This window comes from Lepisma saccharinum, chromosome 6 (genome assembly GCF_977018435.1).
Source record: "Lepisma saccharinum chromosome 6, izLepSacc3.1, whole genome shotgun sequence".
NCBI classification, from domain to species: Eukaryota; Metazoa; Arthropoda; class Insecta; order Zygentoma; family Lepismatidae; genus Lepisma; species Lepisma saccharinum.
In genome coordinates, this window is record NC_139234.1 from 93,080,718 (window position 1) to 93,103,390 (window position 22,673).

The 22,673-nt window shown below is 36.6% G+C and overlaps 1 protein-coding gene across 1 annotated transcript in view; it reads right to left on the bottom strand.

Annotated features, from left to right (window-relative positions):
- SREBP (Sterol regulatory element binding protein) overlaps positions 1-22,673 on the bottom strand; it is a 132,344-nt gene that overhangs the window by 37,898 nt on the left and 71,773 nt on the right. Inside the window, exons 11-12 of the mRNA XM_083124230.1 lie at positions 12,389-12,596; positions 3,405-3,709 (exon numbers count right to left, since the gene is read on the bottom strand). Coding sequence (XP_082980356.1) covers positions 3,405-3,709; positions 12,389-12,596 — 513 coding nt within the window. The remainder of the gene's footprint in view (positions 1-3,404; positions 3,710-12,388; positions 12,597-22,673) is intronic.

Genomic DNA, 22,673 nt, shown 5'->3' on the forward strand with positions numbered 1-22,673 from the left:
GATTTGTAGGATGGCACAGCTGGTACCTCACCATGTTAGGATTTCTTAATCATTACTGTTATTTTTTGTTGGAGTATTCTTGACCTTCAAGATGACTAAAGAAAATGGTCTCCAAGTTCCAATATACAACAGTGGACAGTAAAAATATATTAGGTTTTGACTAATATTTCAATTATTTTTACATATTATTTCCATATTTCAGAACATATATATTTGCACAATAACTACATGTCCCTGTGTGACCGAAAGAGTTGGGTGAATTTCTTGCAAATAACCAACAAATTAGACTTGCCTTATCTATAATGTTGAACGCAGTTTTAGTCAATATAAATCCATCTTAAGAGACAACGGAAGGAAATTCACATTCGAACACTTACAACAAAATTTTGTTATTCATTGTTTTGGAAACCGAAAATAAAAATACAATTTGTGTTGTTTTACTATTAATGTCAATGTAAGCGTACTGTATTTTATGTAGCTCATGTAGTGTCTTATATTATTAAAAAGGTAAATTTTTACAATTTTAAGTCCATATTTAACTCCATATTTTGGTGAAAATAACTAAATATGCATTTACATATTTAGCATATTTTTACTACATAATAAATCCATTCCCTGGTTATCATAAATGTGCCAAAAATCTTTGTTAAATATTGTAACATGGTGAATGTAGTTTTGATTAAATATTTTTGAGTGAAAAAACTTAATTTAGCCTACTCTGTCTTGTTTATGTGGCAGTTGTACTGTTCGTTTGCATTCTGTATGATAGAGAGAAAAAGAAGAATAGACAAGGAGGTAAACAGAAAAGGACAAATGGGTGGTGGACTATATCAAAGTGTTTTAAGATTAATCTGGAACAGGGAAATACCCCATGAAATGCAAGAAGGTAACATGCAACACATACTACATACCAACAATTATGTACGGAGCGGAGACTTAGACAATGACAGAAACAGACAAAAGAAAGATGCAGTCAGTGGAGATGAATTTCTTAAGGAGTATATTTGGGAAGACTAGAAGGGATAGAATAAGGAATGAGGAGATCCTACAGACGGTGGATGTGGTGAAGCTTCCTGACAGGATAGATCAGGCACAGATGAGGTGGTTCGGACACATGAAGAGGATGGATGCAGAAAGACTGCAATTGAGAGCTTACCATGCACAAGGAGTGGGAATAAGGCCAAGGGGGAGACCAAGATGTCGGTGGATAGTGGAGAGTCTTAGAAGAGGACAAGATTGGAACACCATGGAAAGAGAGGGGTGGTGGAAGACCAGAAGAAAATGAAGAGGCTTGACTTCTATGCTGACCCAGCCAGAGACAGGAAACAGCGAAGGATGAGGAGGATGATAAAGAGTAGAATTCCATTCCTGGTTACTTCCATATCAAGTTTCATTTTGCATAATTTTTAGGTTTTTGCAGCATGTTCACATGCATATTTTGCTAGATTTTATTGCAGTCTAGTGATCACGATTCTGCTTTATTTTGTCTATAAAACATAAAAACATAACAAATGTTAGAATTATGTACCCCATTAAAAACTTTCTGTAGAAATATTGGGTCACTAAAATAATTATACTGAAAAAAAATGTCTGATAATCCTCATTCTTAACGCTCATGCTTCGAATGGAAGAAATTCTTCTCAGATCACTGGTCACATGGTGCCTTCATCTACTTCAACGCAATCCGGTAGCACAACGAAGAAAAGCTGACTTCTGAAATTGCATTGCCGAAGCATTGCACACTATTATTTCACGTGCAATGCAACTACAATGCACTCGAGCAACCAGTAAAGTGTATATTAGAGTGCTCCCACACTCGGGCGTACTACTCTTGTAGTGGAATGATTGGCAACGTCCCGCATTTCAGAGCCTAATAAGCAGCACTGTTAACCTAAAACCCATACATGGTAGGAAACTACTCTATGCAATAACAGTTCTAAGTAACAATACTGTATATTATTGTGTGAAAATATGCAATATCTACAGATGTAAAATGGATACACATGCTGACAGACCTGCGTAAGCAATTACGAATATCATATCACAGAGCAACAAGTACTTGTACATCATTGTTCACTTACCAAAAAGGATAATCATATTCTGCAAAATAATAAACTGCAGTTATAACATTCAATCATCATGTCAAAAATAATCGTAGAAACATAAAATGTCAGCCTAGGTAGTTTCAGCCAATAATCATCTATTTCATTTTCACATATCTTGGTAAGATATACAAAACTTTCTTTTCCTTCCTCAATAACAATAAAAGTTAACTGTCAAATACTTGCCTCAGGACATTTATAAATATGTATAAATTCAATGGGATTTGGATTAATAAAATTTGCAATTTTTCATGTCTACGGAGAAAAATTCAAGCATAATTCCCAGAATTCAAGGAATTCCCGGTGAGTAGCCACCCTGATTTACTTGTATCATTTTCTTAACTGAGTGGGAAACAAAGAATATCCATGGTTGACTATGAAGCAAAGCTCTGTTCTGAAAGAAAAGGCAGTAACAACAAGAATAACTAAATGATGATGATAACAAAAGTAACATGATCCTGGGATAACACTATAAATATGGATGTCTTGCATTTATGGATTGGTTCCTGAACAAATAACACTTACAACTGATGAAAAAGTTAGTGGATCAAACCAAAGATTCTTGGAATTTCCAATACTATACTACGTGAGGTATAAAGTCAACTTTTAACTCCAACACAATTCTTGAAAGCTACATCCCTGTATTTTTCTGTTCACTTTAGGTTGCAGCCATCGTAGCTCAATTTGTAGAGCATTATAAGGGCTGACAGGCTTATCAGGAAACAATTTAAGTTATTATCTGTACAGCAATAAGTATGCCCACATATTTTTGACATATTTTTGGTGAACACAAGATCAAAATTTCGGTACAAAAACTGGGTACATTTTTGGATCAAAAGCAGTATATAAAATGACATTTCGGTGTTAAAATGGTTAATAAAACCCTAAATTTAATTTTGAAAACTACACTATTTACACAAGAAATAACATTTCCCTTCTACCACCTTATTTCTATAATTATCAAGAGCATTTAAGTTTATTTCTGTGCAAAGGAGTCCATTTTTGCTTCTGAAATATTTACATCAGAATTAATCAATTTTCCTTGAATTGCATTACTTGCAGGATAATTCAGACAGTGTCGCGTAGGTAAATAAACTCTAAATTTCAGGTTTAAGAGTTTATTTCGCAAATTCATTGCACATTATTTTGTGACAATGCATGGTTTCAGAAACATGAAAAATGAACATTACATGTCATTTCACATTTCGTGTTTCCATCAAAAATGAAATATGCATGGCTCTACCAATAAGCTGTCCTGCACATTTTTCTATACTACATGTAAAAAAAAAAGTTACAACTTACCAAAGCTGTGTTACTGGTTTGCTTGCAACTACTGTACGTGATACTTTCCTCCAACAACTGCCCTGCGTGATTACAAAATCTTAAAACAATTTTGGACGACAGCTTCCGTGGTTTACTCAGCAGGGCCCTTTTGCTCCTGAAAGCAGCCAATATGGCTCGGGGCAGAGGGTCATTTCCCTTTTCCAGAGCTTCAGGTAGAACTTCCACTCGCGCGTACAATCTTTCTGCTTGCTCGTCCTCTCCCAGCAACCAGTAGGCAGCAACACCCACCACGCCGGACCACCAGTGGGACGTCTGATCAGTAGCTGAACAGAGAAAAAAAAAAACTGTAGTGTTTTTCTGATTTATGAGGAACCCGACTAAAATAAAACATTCCATGAAAAGGCCATACTTCAAATTTTATTAAAACATATCTTATGTCCGAAGCGATGTCCACTGAACAGTGGAAACTGCCGAGGTGGCACCGTGAGTCGGTGCTTGCGGTGTTGCCATGTTCCGCATACATCTTTACTCCGCTGAATAAAAATCTGTATAAAATCGGTTGGAATGTTCCATTCAGAAACATCGACCCTTTCTGAAGGCATTAGTCCTGTGATGGTTGGCAACACAGCACAAAATACTTGTCATAAATTTGCTATAATTAGATCTGAGAGGGATCTCTACTGAGTGACTCGATTCAGCTCACGAATTGTTGATTCCCTGAATGGGAATTCGATAATTTACCTTTCGAAGACGATTACCTTGAACAACATCTTCAATAATGAAATTATTCTGACTCCAGACATCCAAGAGAGCAAGACAATTAACCCAATTGCCCACTATGTCTTTTACTTGAACAATTGCCGTAGCAAGTAGCACTTGTGACGTAGTTTTTTGTTTAATTGAACAATAAGAAGCTTGAGGTGCTTGATCTGAATGCTGTGAAGAATCACTTGTATTGTTTACTATCAATGTATTCACGTGACCTCCAGATGACGCTTCATGACACTGGTGGTTTACATTGGATGTACCTTCATCTACATGAAGTAAAGTACTATGCTTCTGTTTACTTCGTTTGCATGCTCCATATTTACACTGTGCCGAGACGTGATTATTGCTGCTGAGACAGTTAAAACATACACGATTCTCAAGTAAAAAATTGTACTTTTGTGAGATTGAAGCTTTCTTGAAGGCTTCGCAGGAAAATAAGTGATGTTTGTTTGCTTTACAAAACATGCACAATGAAGAATCTGTTGTAACATGACTCCAAAATATACTCAAGAAATGATGTTGCAAGACTTCTTAATATCTGGTTGCAAGTAGTCAGCAATTGGGAACGTTATATTTGAGAAACTGAAAATAATGGGAATGGTATAACTTGTTTGTCTTGTCTGTCAAGTTATAGCACACATTCCTTGAAATTTTTGCTAGCTCCAATTTTGAAGGGTATTTGCCACAATTTTACACCCAAATTAGGTTAGAACAAATGCTGGTAGCAATGCAACAAAAATTTTGTTCACCAACGTTATTTTTCTGTGTCGATCCTACGCGGGGTGTAATCGTGCAATGTAGAGATTGTAATAAAGTTGGGAATTTATTTTCAACTACGTACATCATGCATATCTCAGGTGCAGTGTTTTTTGATAAATCTTGTATTACCTACCACCAGGATACAGAGGAGAAAGGGCCTCACTCACTAGACGATATAATAGCTCGGGGGAAGGGGGTCTTCCTACTTCCGCCACTTATAATACGTGTAATGTGGAGCCTGTATTTTGCAATTTATATATGTGTTTTTTTTCTTTTTATTGTTCATACATTTATAAAAAGAGGTAATAGTTGTAAATATACCAATATGAGGCAATATGTAGTGCGTACAGCCCACGGCTCACACAAGGAAATACAAAAAAATACACAAAATACACACATTGTGCAGGCCCCAGTTTTCTTTCACGGACACGTCTTAGAAGCATAGGGTGTACAATTCCAGGAACGGCAACAAGGGTAAGATGTTTTCAGAAGTGGCCAGACGATGAGTTCCTTATGCTTGGATTTCAGATATTTGTTTTCTTCTATACGATAAAGTGTCACACCTTAACAGCGTAAACGACTGTAGACGTGTTCTGCTCATCAACATGAATCGAGCCATTGTGAACATACCTCCCACTGGATATACACCGTGTCCCAAAAGTCCGGTAACACTTTTATTAATTCATTATACAAAAACTACAAGTGATATAGCTTTCGTGTATATGTCATATGAAAGAGTATCTCAAATGGTTTTTTTAATGTATGAGTTCACAATGCCTTGATATGGGAACCATGTGTAACACGACATATGTCAACACGGTAATCAAATTCTTACCATACTCTTTGGAGCATATCTCTGGCAAGAATTTGATTACCGTGTTGACATTTGTCGTGTTACACATGGTTCCCATATCAAGGCATTGTGAACTCATACATTTAAAAAAACCATTTGAGATACTCTTTCATATGACATATACACGAAAGCTATATCACTTGTAGTTTTTGTATAATGAATTAATAAAAGTGTTACCGGACTTTTGGGACACGGTGTATATAGAAGTGCTGAAGACTTTTCAAAACATCCTTCGATAAGGTCCAGTATCATATTTCCTGGTATCCTCATTAGCTTCACATTAGTTGTTAGTTCCTTCAGGAATTTTCGTGGACACTTGTCAGAAATATTTCCATTAAACTTGGGCAAGTGTTGTAATTCATTAGGCTTAGGGATTCTTGTTTTATAATTTCCCACTTCCAGATTACTTCCGTTTACTTTGTCCAACCATCTTCCATTGTCGCTCCCTTCTTCACTACTTTTCAATTTCCTTTTCTTCCTCTGATGCTTTATTTCCTCCTCTGTAGTTGATTCGTTGCTACTACTTTCCTTTTTTATTCTTCTCTTTTCATACTCTTCTTTTCCATCATTTCCTTCTCGATTGAAACCTATTGGCTTATCTTGTATTCTCATATCCTCTATTTTAGGTATTATTTCTCTCCATTGTACTTTATTCTCTTGCTTTCCTTTGTCGATCTTACTTTCGAGGGTTTGCATCTTCTTATTACTCTCCTCTAATTCTTCCCTAACTTCTTGTCGCTCTCTAATTATCATTTCTCTAAATTTTAAAGTTTCTTTTACTATTGTTTCTTCTGTCGCAATCTTCATTTCTTCTACTCTGTTTTCTACTTCATCTATTTTGGAAATGTTAATATCTATCTGTTTCTTATTTGCCAAGCCTAATGTGTTTCTGTTTGTCTTGTGTAGTATCGGTGGTGTGTATGTATGTGTCTTGTGTTGTAGTTGTGCTGTCCAGTATGTTTGTTTTGTCTTGCGTAGTAGTTGTGCTGTCTAATTTGTTTGGGTTTGTCTTGTGTAGTAGTTGTGGTGTGTAGTTTGTTTGTGTTTATATTGTGTAGTAGTTATGATGTGTTTGTGTTTATATTGTGTTATAGTTGTGATGTGTTTGTGTTTATATTGTGTTATAGTTGTGATGTGTTTGTGTGTGTCTTGTGTAGTAATTGTACTGTCTAATGTGTTTGTGTTCGTCTTGTGTAGTAATTGTGCTGTCTAATGTGTTTGTGTTTGTCTTGTGTAGTAGTTCCTCCATTCATATTGGGGGTTAGGCGTAGAGCTGACAACTCTGCACTGTAAAAAGACATGTCAAGAAACAGCAATATAAGGCCATGGATGTTCCCAAGGTAAAATATTCCAGAGGTAAAATAGTCCCCCGTTCGGATCTCCGGGTGGGGACTACTTTGGGAGGTCCCTGGACTAAGGATAAGATCTACATTAGGAATAAGGATATTAAATTAGGCACCTGGAATGTTCTGAGCCTTTACCGGCCTGGGGCATTTCAGTGTACAGTTAATGACATAGTTAAGTATAAATTAGATGTAGTAGCTGTCCAGGAAGTTAGGTGGCCAGGAGAAGGGAATTATAAAACTAAAAATTATACTTTTTTCTATGGGGGTACTGAAAATCATAATTCTGGAACAGGCTTTTTCATAAATAATAGAATTATCTCGGCTCTTAAAACAGTAGAATTTATTAATGATAGGATATCATATGCAGTTTTACAGGGTAGGTGGTGTAAAATTATTTTAATAAACATACATGCACCAACGGAAGATAAAGATGATAATACTAAAGATGATTTTTATACAGAGTTAGAACAGGTCTTTGATAAATTTTCTCAGTATGATATGAAAATTCTGTTAGGTGACTGTAATGCACAGATTGGCAAAGAAGAGACATTTAAACCCACGATTGGTAAAGAAAGTCTTCATGCATTAAGTAATGATAATGGTATAAGATTGATTACTTTTGCAACCTCAAAGAATTTAATTGTGAAAAGTACCACTTTTAAACATAAAGATATCCATAAATATACCTGGTCTTCTCCAGATGGTAAAATTCAGATCATATTCTCATTGATAAGAGAATAGTATAATTGACGTTCGTACACATAGAGGTGCTGACTGTGCCAGTGATCATTATTTAGTAATTGCTAAATTAAGAGAAAGACTCTCAGTGATAAATCATAAGCAACAAAATCTAAAAGTTTTAAAATTTGATACAGGAAAGTTTACTGATGAAAGAATTAAAAAAGATTACCAAATTAAACTGTCAAATAGATTTGATGTTTTGCAGGATTTAAATGATGATGAAAACATAAATGAAATAGACGTAAATAAGAATTGGGAGCACGTACGTAATGCAATAGAATCAGCAGCTAAAGAAAGTATAGGATACCATAAACCGAGAAAAAGTAAGCCATGGTTTCATAATGAATGTGATAATCTAATAGAAATAAGAAATCAAGCTAGACTTAGGTGGTTAAATAACTCTGATGATACAAATCTTAGCAATTATAATAGAATAAAGCGAGAAGTTAACCGCACGTTTAGAAGTAAAAAAAAAAGAGATTACTTGAAAAGCAAAATTAACGAAATTGAAACAAACAGCAAAAATAAAAATATCAGAGATTTATATAAAGGTGTAAATGAATTTAGAAAGGGGTGGCAACCTAAAGTAAACTTGATAAAAGATAAAGACGGTGATTTTCTAGCTGACCCAAACGATATTCTAAATAGATGGAAGAACTACTTTAATGACCTTTTAAATGTCCATGTAGGAAATAAATCAGAAGTAAATGAAGTACACACAGCAGAACCTTTAGTTCCAGAACCTAACTTGACTGAAGTTAAAGATGCTATTAAAAGGCTAAAGAATAATAAAGCACCTGGCATTGATTTAATACCAGCTGAGTTAATTAAATATGGTAGAAATTCATTAATACGTCAAATTCATAAATTAATTTCTTTAATATGGAATAAAGAAGAAATCCCTCAACAGTGGAAAGAATCCATAATTGTTCCTGTGTTTAAAAAAGGTGATAAAATGAACTGCAATAATTACCGTGGAATTTCTCTACTCTCAACAACATACAAAATATTGTCTAACATTCTTTTAACAAGACTAACCAAATACGCTAATGAAATTATAGGTGATTATCAATGTGGATTTAAATGTAACAGATCAACTACAGATCAAATTTTTCACATCAGACAGACACTTGAAAAAAAGTGGGAATACAATCAAAATGTCCATCAGCTATTCATTGATTTCAAAAAAGCATATGACTCGGTCAAAAGAGATAAATTATATAATATATTAGTCGAGTTTGGAATACCTAAGAAGCTTATTAGTATGATAAAAATATGTACCAGTGAAACAGAAAGTAAAATTCGTGTGGGTATTAATATGTCTGACAAATTTACAATTCATGATGGGTTAAAACAAGGAGATGCATTATCTCCATTGCTCTTTAATTTTGCCTTAGAATATGCTGTTAGGAAGGTAAAAGAAACTAAAGAAGGACTAAAATTAAATGGTGTGACTCAGTTGTTAGCATATGCAGATGATGTAGACTTACTGGGGGATGATGTGAATACAATTAAGAATAATGCCAAAATATTTTTCAAAACTGCTAAAGAGATAGGTTTGGAAGTTAACAAAGAGAAAACTAAATATATGCTTACAGGCCGAAACCAAGTGTTAGGTAATAATCAAAATCTAATTATTGATAACAACTCGTTTGAACCAGTTTCCAAATTCAAATACTTAGGAGTAATATTAAAAATGAAAATTATATTAAAGAGGAAATAAAAAGTAGGCTTAATTCAGGAAATGCATGTTACTTCTCTCTTCATAAACTTTTGTCTTCTCATTTAATATCTAAAAAACTAAAAGTTAAGATATACAAAACAGTAATTTTGCCTGTAGTATTATATGGATGTGAAACTTGGTCCCTTACATTGAAAGAGGAACATAAATTGAGAGTATTTGAAAATAAGATCCTTAGGAAAATCTTTGGACCTAAAAGGGATGAGGATACAGGTGAGTGGAGAAGGTTACATAATTTAGAACTACATAATTTGTATTCATGTCCAGATATTATTAGAATAATTAAATCAAGAAGACTTAGGTGGGCAGGCCATGTGGCACGAATGGGAGAGGAAAGAGGAGTTTACAGGATTCTTGTTGGGAAACCTGATGGTAAGAGACCTGTAGGAAGGCCAAGACGAAGATGGAGGGACAACGTTGAGATGGACCTAAGGGAAATTGGTAGGGATGGAAAAGAGTATATAGAGCTTGCTCAAGATAGGGAAAGATGGAAGGCCTGTGTTGCTGCAGCCATGAACCTTCGGGTTTAAGAAGGCTAGAGAGTTAGTTTAGTAGTTAGTTATAAAATCGGTTTCAGAATGTGAATTGACACCGATAATGGATTTTGAAAACGGATGCAAAGAGCTTCAAAAGAAGACCAATTTTATATTTGTAGGACTACCCAATACTAAGAAAAAGTTGTTTCACAAAATTGGCGATAAGTTTTTTTGACAAATTTTAAAAATCTGAAAATTAAGATTTGGGTAAAAAAACCTTTCTGCCTGCACCATACTAAAATTTCATCACGATTGGACAACCAGTTTTTGATTTATAGAATTTTAAAAAGAGTGATCGTTTGCAAAACTCCAATAAAACTGGAGTTTTATAACTTTGTTAGCATAGATTAATGCAGAATTGAATAAGCTAAATTTGGATGTAACTCTTATTTTTGTAGGTCTACTTTTTAATTGCAGTCTAAACTCGAGTATCTATAATTCTTAATCCGAAAGTAGTAGGACTTGTTACTTAGTAACAAATAACAGAATTAAAACGTTCATCTCGCTAGAGATTACTGTCAGTGATTAGAACACTAAATTTTAAAAGTAGCTTCTCTACAGGTACCGCTACTCGTCCAAAAATGTAGCTTCGCTGCAGCTATGGCTACATTTACCAAAAAGTAGCTCTCTATGCTACTCATGTGCGCTACTTGCTACTTTTGCGCTACTTCTGCATAAGAAAAAAACTTGAAACAACCACATGGATATTCAAAAGAACCCCTAGTATGATAGTTGTACTTACTGGAAAATAGATCGGTATTTATTATCATACGAGCATAATTCGTTAGATGTTTGCTCTAACTTTGCGGATAGCTGGGGGATGCTTCTTTGATATAGCTAAATGAGCAACAAGTGGAGATACGCTTTACCTAAGTTTCCTGTTGGGAATGCTTCTCTGAAGACCCAGTGGAAATTTTGTCACCTTGTAATCAAAGGGGCAAAAGGTAAAGGTAAAGTGTTCCCCTGTGCATAGCACCACGCCATGAAGGCGTATAGGGGGTGTGGGGGTAACGCCCCACACTTTCTTGATCCGGTCGTGAGTGGGGGTGATGTGATCAGCATCACGCCCCTGACCACCTTTACCCCCCAGGGTTTCCCTCAGGTACCCATGTTATTCGACGCTGGGTAGGCGCCGGGGCCGCTTCCACCGTTAGAAAAGTTCCCGGATTTGAACCGGCCGGGGATCGAACCCGGGACCTTGAGCATGGTAGTCAGACGCGTTACCGACTGAGCCACCGTGGCCATCAAAGGGGCCCCTGATTCAATACCTGGCAGAGGCACTAGTTGTTCAGATCCAGTCTCAATTAGCTTATCTGTGCATAAAGTGGACTGAAAACAAAAACTCCTGCTCCTCCATTCCCCACACTGCTCATCATCCTCATCATTCACCATTCTTCCTCATTCTCACAATTAGCCAAATGTGGCAAAAAGCGACTATAGAGGAGATAATAACAAAATAAACCATTCATCCTCATTGCCACGATTAGCAAAAGTTACAGATAAGCGACGTAAAAGTAGAAGAAATACATACATTTGGAAACTGTATATTAACTAAAGAAAATTATCGTTTCTGCAGAAAAGTCAATAACTCGTACATACTTTTTTAAAATATCATAAAATATATTGTGGAAATTGATGTTCTGAACGTAATGCAATTTTAAAATTTCTAAATAAATATTATGACGAAAATAATTGTAATTCCAGAAAGTGTATGTCTATCATTCTTATAACAACAATTTCTTGCTTGTGAGATCCTATATGTACTAAGAATGATCAATGCTGAACCATTGATTGCTGGCACTATTGCTTTGTCATTGTAGTGGAGAATGGAACGCTTGTTTCTGCACTGCAAGATGTGTTTTACACAGTAATTAATACCTGTCTCTTACAACGTGGATATCCACAGGATTTGTGGATAGGAGACAAGCGTATGATGTGTACAAACAGATCGTAATCACATATTCACAATTATCTCGGAAACGGTTAGTTTACTGAGGCGTTTTTTGCTTCTACTACTGTGTACTTTTCACCATTTCAGTTTGCACTATCACTTCGGGTACACTCTGTGTGCATATATATATATATATATATATATATATAAAATAAACAATGTAGCCTTGCTTATGTGTTTTCCAGGGGCATGTGGCAAATACCTGACTGACCAACTGCAGTAAATTTGGTGAAAATGATATCCACAGTATTTTCCATTGCAATTATGATAAGAGGTATAAAAAGTTCTTAATTAAAAATTATTTTACCTGATGCATGGATATTCCCAGAATTGAAAATATTCCCACTTGGTTTCAAGTCAGATGCAATTGCATTCTCTATTAGCAACTGTACATATGTTAGGACATCTGTTGTTTGTGACCGGCGCAGTGGTTCTTCATCGCAAGCATCTCCAACTTGACCACCAGGTGTAATAAGTGTCTGCAATGCTTTATCTAATAAATGTTCTCGGTAAACCTAGAAGATAAATAATTACATGATTTACAAAATTGTCAGGGACAAATTCTACATCATGTTTAGAAAGTCCCAGATGTTTGAATTGTTGTTTTAAGTCCACTTTATGCACAAAGACTAATGGGGACAGGACCTACAGTTTCAAGTGAAATCTGAACCACTGTGTCAGGTGCCTCCACTGGATATCAGACCTGGAACCCCTTGATTACACGGCAATGACGTTACCACTAAATGAAAATCCCCTACCAAAAGGCCAGTTAAGATGAAAACTGAAGGTGTATTTAACAAGAGAATTAGACTTGCCTTATCTATAAAAACTCTTTGAGGGGCAGCTAACCACATCAAACTGTAATGGTTCTTTTCCTGTTCGGTGGTTATCAAAACTAACCACATATGTAGTACATCATCAATTCAACACTAGACGGTAGGTATTTACACTTGGTTCTTTCCTTTGAGTTTGGGGAAGTGTGAATAATTGCTTACACAGTTACACAGTTCAGCACTTGAAATCAATGTGTGTGGTAATGCATTTGATTCTCTTTTGCTTTTCCTGAAAATAAGTCTCACCTCAAAGTGATCAGACATTTTATAAGTAATTGAGCTGTACTCCTCACATGCGTTACGTATCCCTCATTTTCATTTTCGAGTTACGTTTAGCTAAGCAGCCTGACAGGAAGTATAGGAAAGTGTTAACTTCAGCACCAGCTCAGCGAAAAGCATTCACCAATATTTGCAAAGGAAAATTGATGAGAGAGAAAAAGGGGAGGAGTTTTGATGAGGAGGAAGGCAAGTTGGATCTGGCTCGAGAGAGAGAGGGGAGTTGGTCTTGGGGTTTGAAGAGAACAGGAGAGTGGTTCAGGAGTAAGAAGAAGGGAGTTTTGAGTATTGGAGAGAGGAGAGTGAGTTTGATTTTGAAGGAGATTGAGGCTGGATGAGGACTTTCAGAAACTTGTTTGGAAGTGGAGTGCAGCGAAGCTGAGTGAGAATTTGAGAGGCGAACTTCAGCAAGCAAGTGACAGTTACTATAGAAACTCTTGGGTCCACGATTCTAAAGAGAGACAGGTAATATGCTTTTCTAATGCCATCCTTTGCCAATGCAGACTTAAGGTCATAGTAACCCGAATCATGAGAGTTGCCATTTTATAAAGGGTTTTATATATTTAAGTTTATTCTGGTACCTCCTGCAGTATGCAGATGCAGCCAAGCGAGAGCTTACGAGCTACCGCTAACCCCCAATAGAATAATATCTTTAATCTAAAAGGCTCCACGTCTGATCCCCGAACCTTTCGAGGTTCACCTGTCACAAGACGTGGTGCAGGTGCGGAATTTCATCAATTTCTATACGAAATGTGATGAAAATTAACGTCATTTAGCCCCCCTCCCTAACCCAACGATTTGGCTTTTCTTTTGACACAAAGGGATGTGATGAAAATGTGTGAAATAACAGTCAACAGCGAACCCCTTTAACAACAGGAGATTCACCCTTTCTTCCAAATTAGAGTAATTAGTGCACTATCAACGGTAACTAATGTTATTTCAAATTGCACGTATTGGAGCTATCTAAACTTACATTGGTGAACGTGAAAGTCTTATATAGAAATTGGCAGCGACGATACGAATGTTAGTTATGTAAGATGTTGAAATTTGAGTCACTTCCCACCCTGATAGGCTAATCACCGCTGCAGTCAAGCGCAATACAATGAGGAGGAAAAGAAAATAGAATGTTTTCTTCCATAGCCGCGGGCGATCTGGGTACAGCCCAGCGCCCTAGCTTCATCGCGGTTGTCCGCGTCGGGCTGGCACTATTGTATCGGGAGCGTCCGTCATCCCGCGTCGCGGAAGGTGTTGTCGGACTTTAGGGAGGCCCATTTTGCCAAAAATGCGGCCGGCCCAGGGACGTCCTTGGACGTTTCTCTATCGCTTCGCTCCTGGTAGACCTGTGGTTCGTTCGCGGACCCGGTACCCTGGCTATGACAGATCTCCCATCTGGAAACTTTTCATCATTTCCAGGATTTAATCTACTTTTGAAAAGTGCAAATTCAAATTTGATGATCCTTTGATGCAAAATTTAGATTGAATTTTTTACATGACTTTTGTACGTGATTTATGTGATAAGTGATATAACAGTGCAGTAAGCTACAGACATTATGTGAACGACTTTTTTTTACATTTTATGTTCGCGATAATTTTGCTCAGATCATGTTTCAGTTTTACCTTTCACGTATTTTAATTAATTATATCCTTAACTACAAGTGAATAGTAAGATTATTGCTAAGAAGGAAAATAATTTAGTCTTGACTCCGACTCATTTGTACTATGTATTCACTGAGTCCAGCAGCGAGTATGCTGAGTCATTTCTTTTTTGTTGTTGTTTATTAATTAAAGATCTTTAAAGTTAAAATTTATTTTCGTTCAAAACTGACCGTAACTTGTCGATGATCAAAAATGCATGAGCTATAAACTGTTCAGATTATTGCCAAGAGGATATTAATTTTAAATAAATGTAGTTTTGGGAACGAACAAGGTTCCGCGGTCGACTCATTTATATTCGTAATGACACAATGCTCCTAGCTCCTCAAAGAAGGATGCTTAGCTTCAGGAGATAGTCGAGGAATTCACGAGTCAGTCGTTTTGCCTTACGTTACCTTAATTAAGGACTAAATTGTTTTATTAAACTATGTGTTGACATGTGAAGAAATGAAACGCTTATTATACTTCTGGCAATGAAGCAGCAATTATGTCCGCTACTGTACGCCGGTCATACGTAGTTAGAGTGACGCTACCATTAGTTCAGAGTATAAACCGCTCGATTAATTAGTGGATTCTGGTTTAGAAATAAAAGGTGCTTTAGTTATATGGATAAATAGGCCGAGAAATGAATAATGGTGAATAAAGCGCATATATAGATAAATAAAGCAGTCTGCTATGGCAGAGTGTAAGATGTTTTAAGCCAATGAATAGGCTTTAGTGATATGAAACAGTACGTACACATATTATATATATATTTCTGTTTCAAGCACCCAAAAGTTAGGCAAAGCCAACTTATAATGATTTAACTGGACACAATTAAGAGAGCACGGCGCGGATGTTTCTCACATGTTTGCGAGATCTTTTTTTTTTGTTGTTGATATTTTTTCCCCCCTCTCTGAGCTATTGCTTTGATGGACAGTTGAATATTCCTCCTACGCATTCATTTTATAGCTCATGACAAATTTTAATACCTTAAATTTCATGTGTATTTATATTATATCTGCTGTTGAAACTTTAAGCCCAATTATGATATTTATATTTCGAGTTACGGCATTCATCAATATCAACGTTCCTTAGCGTTAATTAACAGATTTGATTTCGCGTGCTTACCTAATCACGACGTTAATCACTTACTCACTGAATAACAGATACACGTTAGAGATTGTTTAAATTAAGATAAAATTCATTATCAATTTTCATTAAATAATGTTAAAGTTTTGCGAATTTGTACCTATATTTAGAATTAATAAAGCAGAATCTTGTTCGCCCTTCGCCTTAAGACCTCATCGTGTTTACATTCAGTCAGACCCTAAACAAGCGGAGGATACGTAGGAATTTGAGCAACCACTAATGATGAGAACGCGTTTTAGCAGTCACAGAGGTTTTGTAACATCATCTCTGTCCATCACAAGAACACGAATAACAGGCAACAGCTATTTGGGCAATTTTACGAAAAGTATTAATTTTATATGTGAATATTTATTGGTTATTAAACACATGGATGTACTTTACTCAATTTATTTGCCAATTATGCACACTAGTTAGACGGAAGAGTGTGACGTTCACAGGGCGACGTTAGAAGTTTATGCAATGCGCATTTATACAGGGAGATTTATCAAGTAGAATGAAGAAATGGTGAAAAATACGAAATATATTTTAATGTGCCTTTTGAATACCATTTTCTCCAGTTACCCAGGGATCCCAAATAACTGGTGAAAGTACCTTCTGCTATCGGCAGAATGGCGATAATGTCCAGTCTGAATAAATGCTTTAGTAAATGTTACATATATATAAATATGCAAAGCATATTTTAATGGAGACCCGTGAACAAAATGTTTTCTTGACTCTTCGTGTGATATAAAACTAGTAATGGTTGAACTCTATTCACATAATTAAGGCATTATATTTTTCCCCCTTTTTGCCCACCCACTCTATATATATTTAGTTCCAAAGACAATAGTTGTAATTTGCATTAATATAAAAGAATAGGAAACGCATGGCTACGATATCCTTTTAAATATGTCAATATAGAGCTCATATCACGCCTAATTAAAGAGAATTCAGCGCACAAAGTAGTCCAAAAAGGATTGCAACCTTTTTCACTTTGCATAGTTTGTTAGTAAATATAATATTATATCTTAATTTCCCGTCAGTTCAGGTGTTATCATTTTCGGAAATATTTTTCGCAATTTTTCAGTATCTGTATGTACTTTGCAAAAGGTATTAATAATAGCGATGTTTGCCATATATTTTCTTAATACGATTATTTTATTGTGTTCTCGTTTCCCGTGCTCCAAGCCTGTAAAAGAAAAGTTTGAAATACAAGATTAGCATAGGACTGAATGACCCAGCAGATAACGATTTCATTTCATACGGAATCATTGTTATGATCAAGTTGCATAGAACTCGAACAAGATACATTCACAAATGTGTAGTCACGTTTGTTACGTAACGACACGCGCTTGGATCTTTGGCGCATGTATGTTGTGCATCCACTATTTCTTTCTGTCCAGAGCGCCGCGATGAATCCGAGCTGCAAACCAAGAATTTACCCCCCCCCCCTTTTCCTTTTCCCCTCCAGATTTCCAGTTAAGCTTCGTCCCATCCCGGCGACTCACATTTCTTGCAAGTTAATCTCCTCCATTCCCTTTTACCGGCGTCAGTTAATTCCAGCAAACTCCGAAGGCTGCGATTCAGCGTTCGCATACATCCAGTAACCTTGGACAGTTCCGGCCAAACGATGAAAATTGATACAATGACAGGATTGCAGTATGACAATGCACAATGGCTAACTCCGCTCCTTTTCCAAGGAACTGACTCTGAGCAACGATACATCTCCCGTTACTTTTTCCTGACTTCGCATAATCTGTTGCCTAGCGGCGACTCTATTGCTCTCACAGCCGGGCATGTTCCAGCATGCTTACCTTTTAGAATTTCCCCACCCAAGAATTTTCCCCCCTAGAGTTATTCTGACGTCATGACTTTCTTGCACTTCGGATAATAACTCGATCCAGCGTTCGACGTCGAAACATCAATTCCAAGTTGGCACTTCGAAATCTTCATACATCTAAGACAAAAATTCAGTACTAATAATGGTGAACTGTTGGAGTTCTTTAAATAAAGCATTCAATATGACAAGTATCTTGACAATTTATTTTTGCTGATGAGATTGTTCATATTCGTCAATAAATGGACACGACAAATGAGATGAGGCATGTTCAATTACCTTTTCTAATTGTTTACTTATTTCTCTTCGACTAGTACCTACGTCATTATTGCATCACTTCAATTCCTTTTACGTCACCTACATAATTAACATTTGAAGACAAAAAAATTTGGTTCCGCTCATTTACTTTGGTTTATTATCACCTCTGTAGATTTATAGGCAATTATTGCAATTTTGTTAGCCTTCAATCACTATTTTCACCACGTTTACACTCCCGTAATGGTAAAATAATGTCTCACATCGTGAACCTTCACATCTTTAGCATATCAGTTATTTAAAATTGATTTACATTCTTTATTGCTTTTTATTATTAGTTATTATATTTTATTTGATATTAGGCACCATTTTTAGTGATTTTGTACCTTTATTTGAATGGCATACTCTGGGTTATTGTGATTTTAAAGACTGTATTTTGAAACCTTTCCCTGTTCCTTTTTTTTTCATTGGCCACCTCATTCCTATCCTCACCTAATAATATCTCGTATCTCCATGACGTCTACATCGCATAGCAGAGACTTCCTGAGACGCCTTCAACATTGGAATTTTACGCGCCGGTGACCTTCAGAGAGCAGCTCCATTTACCATCGCCTCTCAGTTCGTGGAGTCAACAATTTCAGTTTTCACCCGGCATACATAAACACGCCGAGTACTTCGCATTACCTCCTCGAACTCAGGACTGCACTGCGACCGTCGGCCGATGGGATTTGTGCTAGCCACCAGAGCACACCTACAGTTTTCTCCCATTTCTACGCTCCGGCCCTCAAGATGCAGCGGATACACGCCCACTTCTCGTAAAAGTACTGTCTTTATTTCCACTGGAACTCCAGTCAGAACTACATTCCAGCTCAAAGTGATGCAGTGGATGAAAACTTTTCCCGTCATGTGTCCCAGCCTACAAGTTTCAAGTGGCCAGAAGAAAACATGACACATTTTACCCCATCTTCAGTATCCTTCGATTTGTTTATCATTCGCCCATACGCAGCAAGACCAGCTTTACTTTCATGTACGGTCCCCACCACAAGTGTGTTACCATCTTCGAGTGCAGGCATATGCAAGCAGCCAAGCACACCTACTTTAGCTGTTCCTTCTACGGCATGGCAGACTTTACGAGACTAGGTTCCCTAGTCCGGTGAACAGCATTCCCTCCTGGATGATTAATTCTACAGTACAGTTAGCAGCACAAATTACTCCAACTGTTTCTTCCTTCTGTTCACCCGCCGATCTTCAAGATTTACCCCCCACCCCTCATCAAACGTCCCTCACCAAGAATTTTACATCCAGTGGTACAATCATGAACACTTCTCGTTCCTTAAGCTACAAAAGGACCGATATTCTCACGTGATGATTGGGATGTAAATTTTGACACCCTCTTTCCGGTTTTCGCAGTTGCAAACACTTTTGCACGGACTCCATAGAATGCAGTGGATACTACACGCAAGTGCTTTCGCATGTTTTCAGAACATTCCGGACCTTACAGAGGAACTTTTACGCCATACAGCAAGGACTGTAGGATTACTTTTTTTAATAACCAATATATATACACATATAATGGACATTTGAGTTTAATATTCCACTCATTATATATTTGTTGTGGACTAAGTTTTTTTTTTTTCTTTACTTATCACGTGTGTATTCAAATATCTACTCATATTTAATGGACGGTGTTGGACAATTTTGGTATTTTAATACGTAATGCAGTATAGCATTATTCACTATAATATGATATATTTTCAACAATCTTTTTTTTTCTCTCATTTTTATTGGAAGATGGTACTTATATCTTCTATACATATATTATTCTCTCAAAGAGATTCAATGGACGGAGAAACTTGCGTGTGCTTCGATACAATATATATTCACCAGGATCCTCTTATATTAGTGCAAATTGTCTTGCAATTTATTGTGGCGTGAGCAGTTGCTCCCATATTCCTAGTGTTTTGGTGTTAGCCCCTCCCCCACATGCTTAGTGGCTGGAGCCACAACTTATGGCTTTGGCCATTCTGACGTCAGTTCAGCTGACAAGTGAGTTCAGTGGTGTGTGTTTGATGTATCAACATCTTTTTCATGGTTCTCTGACCCGAGCTGACATTACCGCTTAGCTCGTGTTGATAAACATTTCTTGGAAGCCAATGTATGCGTGCTCAGCATAAATATTGTAGTACGCAAGCGTTCATTTCATTCATGCACGAGACGAACGAAATATGGCATTGGACTTCTCATTTTTGATTGCCATCTCGGCTTTTAATTTTAGTTTGCTCCCACAGAGCTTTTGTCTTGATATTCGATAGTCCAAATTAGATTACGACTTGACACCTGTCAACCAAATCTAATTTTGACTGCATTTTTTTTCCTTCCCTTTAGTTTTAGAGTTAGTCTGTAGTGTTCATTTTCACTGATGTGAAATGTATTTTTATTTTTCTTCACTAAATAAATAGACCTTCTAAGGGACTGCATTGGCATAACCGGCACTGTACCTGCAACTTGTCTAAACGTTTTAAAAAAAAATTCAAAGGAATTTTTTTCGCCCAGCTGGATACCGTTACGTATCCCTCATTTTCATTTTCGAGTTACGTTTAGCTAAGCAGCCTGACAGGAAGTATAGGAAAGTGTTAACTTCAGCACCAGCTCAGCGAAAAGCATTCGCCAATATTTGCAAAGGAAAATTGATGAGAGAGAAAAAGGGGAGGAGTTTTGATGAGGAGGAAGGCAAGTTGGATCTGGCTCGAGAGAGAGAGGGGAGTTGGTCTTGGGGTTTGAAGAGAACAGGAGAGTGGTTCAGGAGTAAGAAGAAGGGAGTTTTGAGTATTGGAGAGAGGAGAGTGAGTTTGATTTTGAAGGAGATTGAGGCTGGATGCGGACTTTCAGAAACTTGTTTGGAAGTGGAGTGCAGCGAAGCTGAGTGAGAATTTGAGAGGCGAACTTCAGCAAGCAAGTGACAGTTACTATAGAAACTCTTCGGTCCACGATTCTAAAGAGAGACAGGTAATATGCTTTTCTAATGCCATCCTTTGCCAATGCAGACTTAAGGTCATAGTAACCCGAATCATGAGAGTTGCCATTTTATAAAGGGTTTTATATATTTAAGTTTATTCTGGTACCTCCTGCAGTATGCAGATGCAGCCAAGCGAGAGCTTACGAGCTACCGCTAACCCCCAATAGAATAATATCTTTAATCTAAAAGGCTCCAGGTCTGATCCCTGAACCTTTCGAGGTTCACCTGTGTCTCAAGACGCATGTAAGTGTTTGTGATTTGACTTCAGTATGTATCCTGACACTAAATACTTGTAAAATTTGTGATTAGCACCACTAACCACCGCGCACAGGTGACCGTGTAATCTTGCCAACATGTCTTCAAGAAATCTGTGCAAAGGTAGTCTAAATGGGGACTTTGGGTGTGCAGGATAGCTACGATTTTTTGATTATGAAATTCCCTGACTTTTCCAGGTTTTCCAGACCAGAAAAAAAAATTTCCAGACATGTTTGTCTTCATGATTTTTGCTTTTGAACCTCATGTTTTTCAATTAAATATGCAGACACGTTAATTATTATGAATATGAATATACACAGTTATTAACTGAAAATTTGCCAAGTGATTAATATAATGCTATTCAATGAAAAAATAAATAACTATTGATACTTCCCCATTTTCACTAAGTCATTACAATTAAGGTGGTGTAAAAAATCAATAAAAAAATGTGGCATATATCAAAGCTTTACAATGTAACCTGTATACAACCTTAATTAGCCTATATCAATACAAATGAGAAACAACAGAAAATTAGGTCATGTACCTTTAGAAAATATGCACTAAGTTTAATGATTATATTTTTTAATTTATTGAAAATAGTACATATTACAGAAATTCAGAACTTGAATGGGGCCGGTGACCAACCATACACCTAAAAAAAAATATATACGTGGGCCATACTTTGGAATCAAATATCTCCATTATTTGAGTTTTTCACATGCTGGAACCAATTTTATATTACGGAAAACCTCGAAATCTGTCTGTTAAAAGGTAAGAGTTCCGAATGTTTTATGATTTTTTTTTCAAATTTTCCTAGCAGGAAGACTAATAATCATAGAATTTTGGCAATCATTGTGACACGAAATTTGAACCTTCCTTAAAATAATGAGCACTTATTTGGATTCGAAAAAGTTATTTATGTTGAAAAAAAAACTTCAAAATGACCTTACTCAATCATACACGCTTCACACGGACAAGGTATTCTCCGGTTGACAAGCGACAGTAAGTATCGTAAACTAGTGGGAATGAATGTAGAAATAAATCGGAACCTTAGTAGAGTGCATTCAGGGTCTTTATTTTAATTCTAAGACAACCAAACCTGACATTCCTAACCTAACCACAAAAGCATATATTCACAAAATCTTAAGTAATCGCTAAAACTCAGCAGTATGTGTTAACAGACATAAATCGAAATCGAACCATGTAAAAGTTGCATTTGTAGCATGATGAAATCGTAATAAAACAGAAGGAACTTGGGCTCACTTTCACCACTTTTCAGCATAATTTCATTCTACATGCAAACAATACGTAAAATTACTATCGGCATGAAACCAACATTCCTAACCTAACAACGATG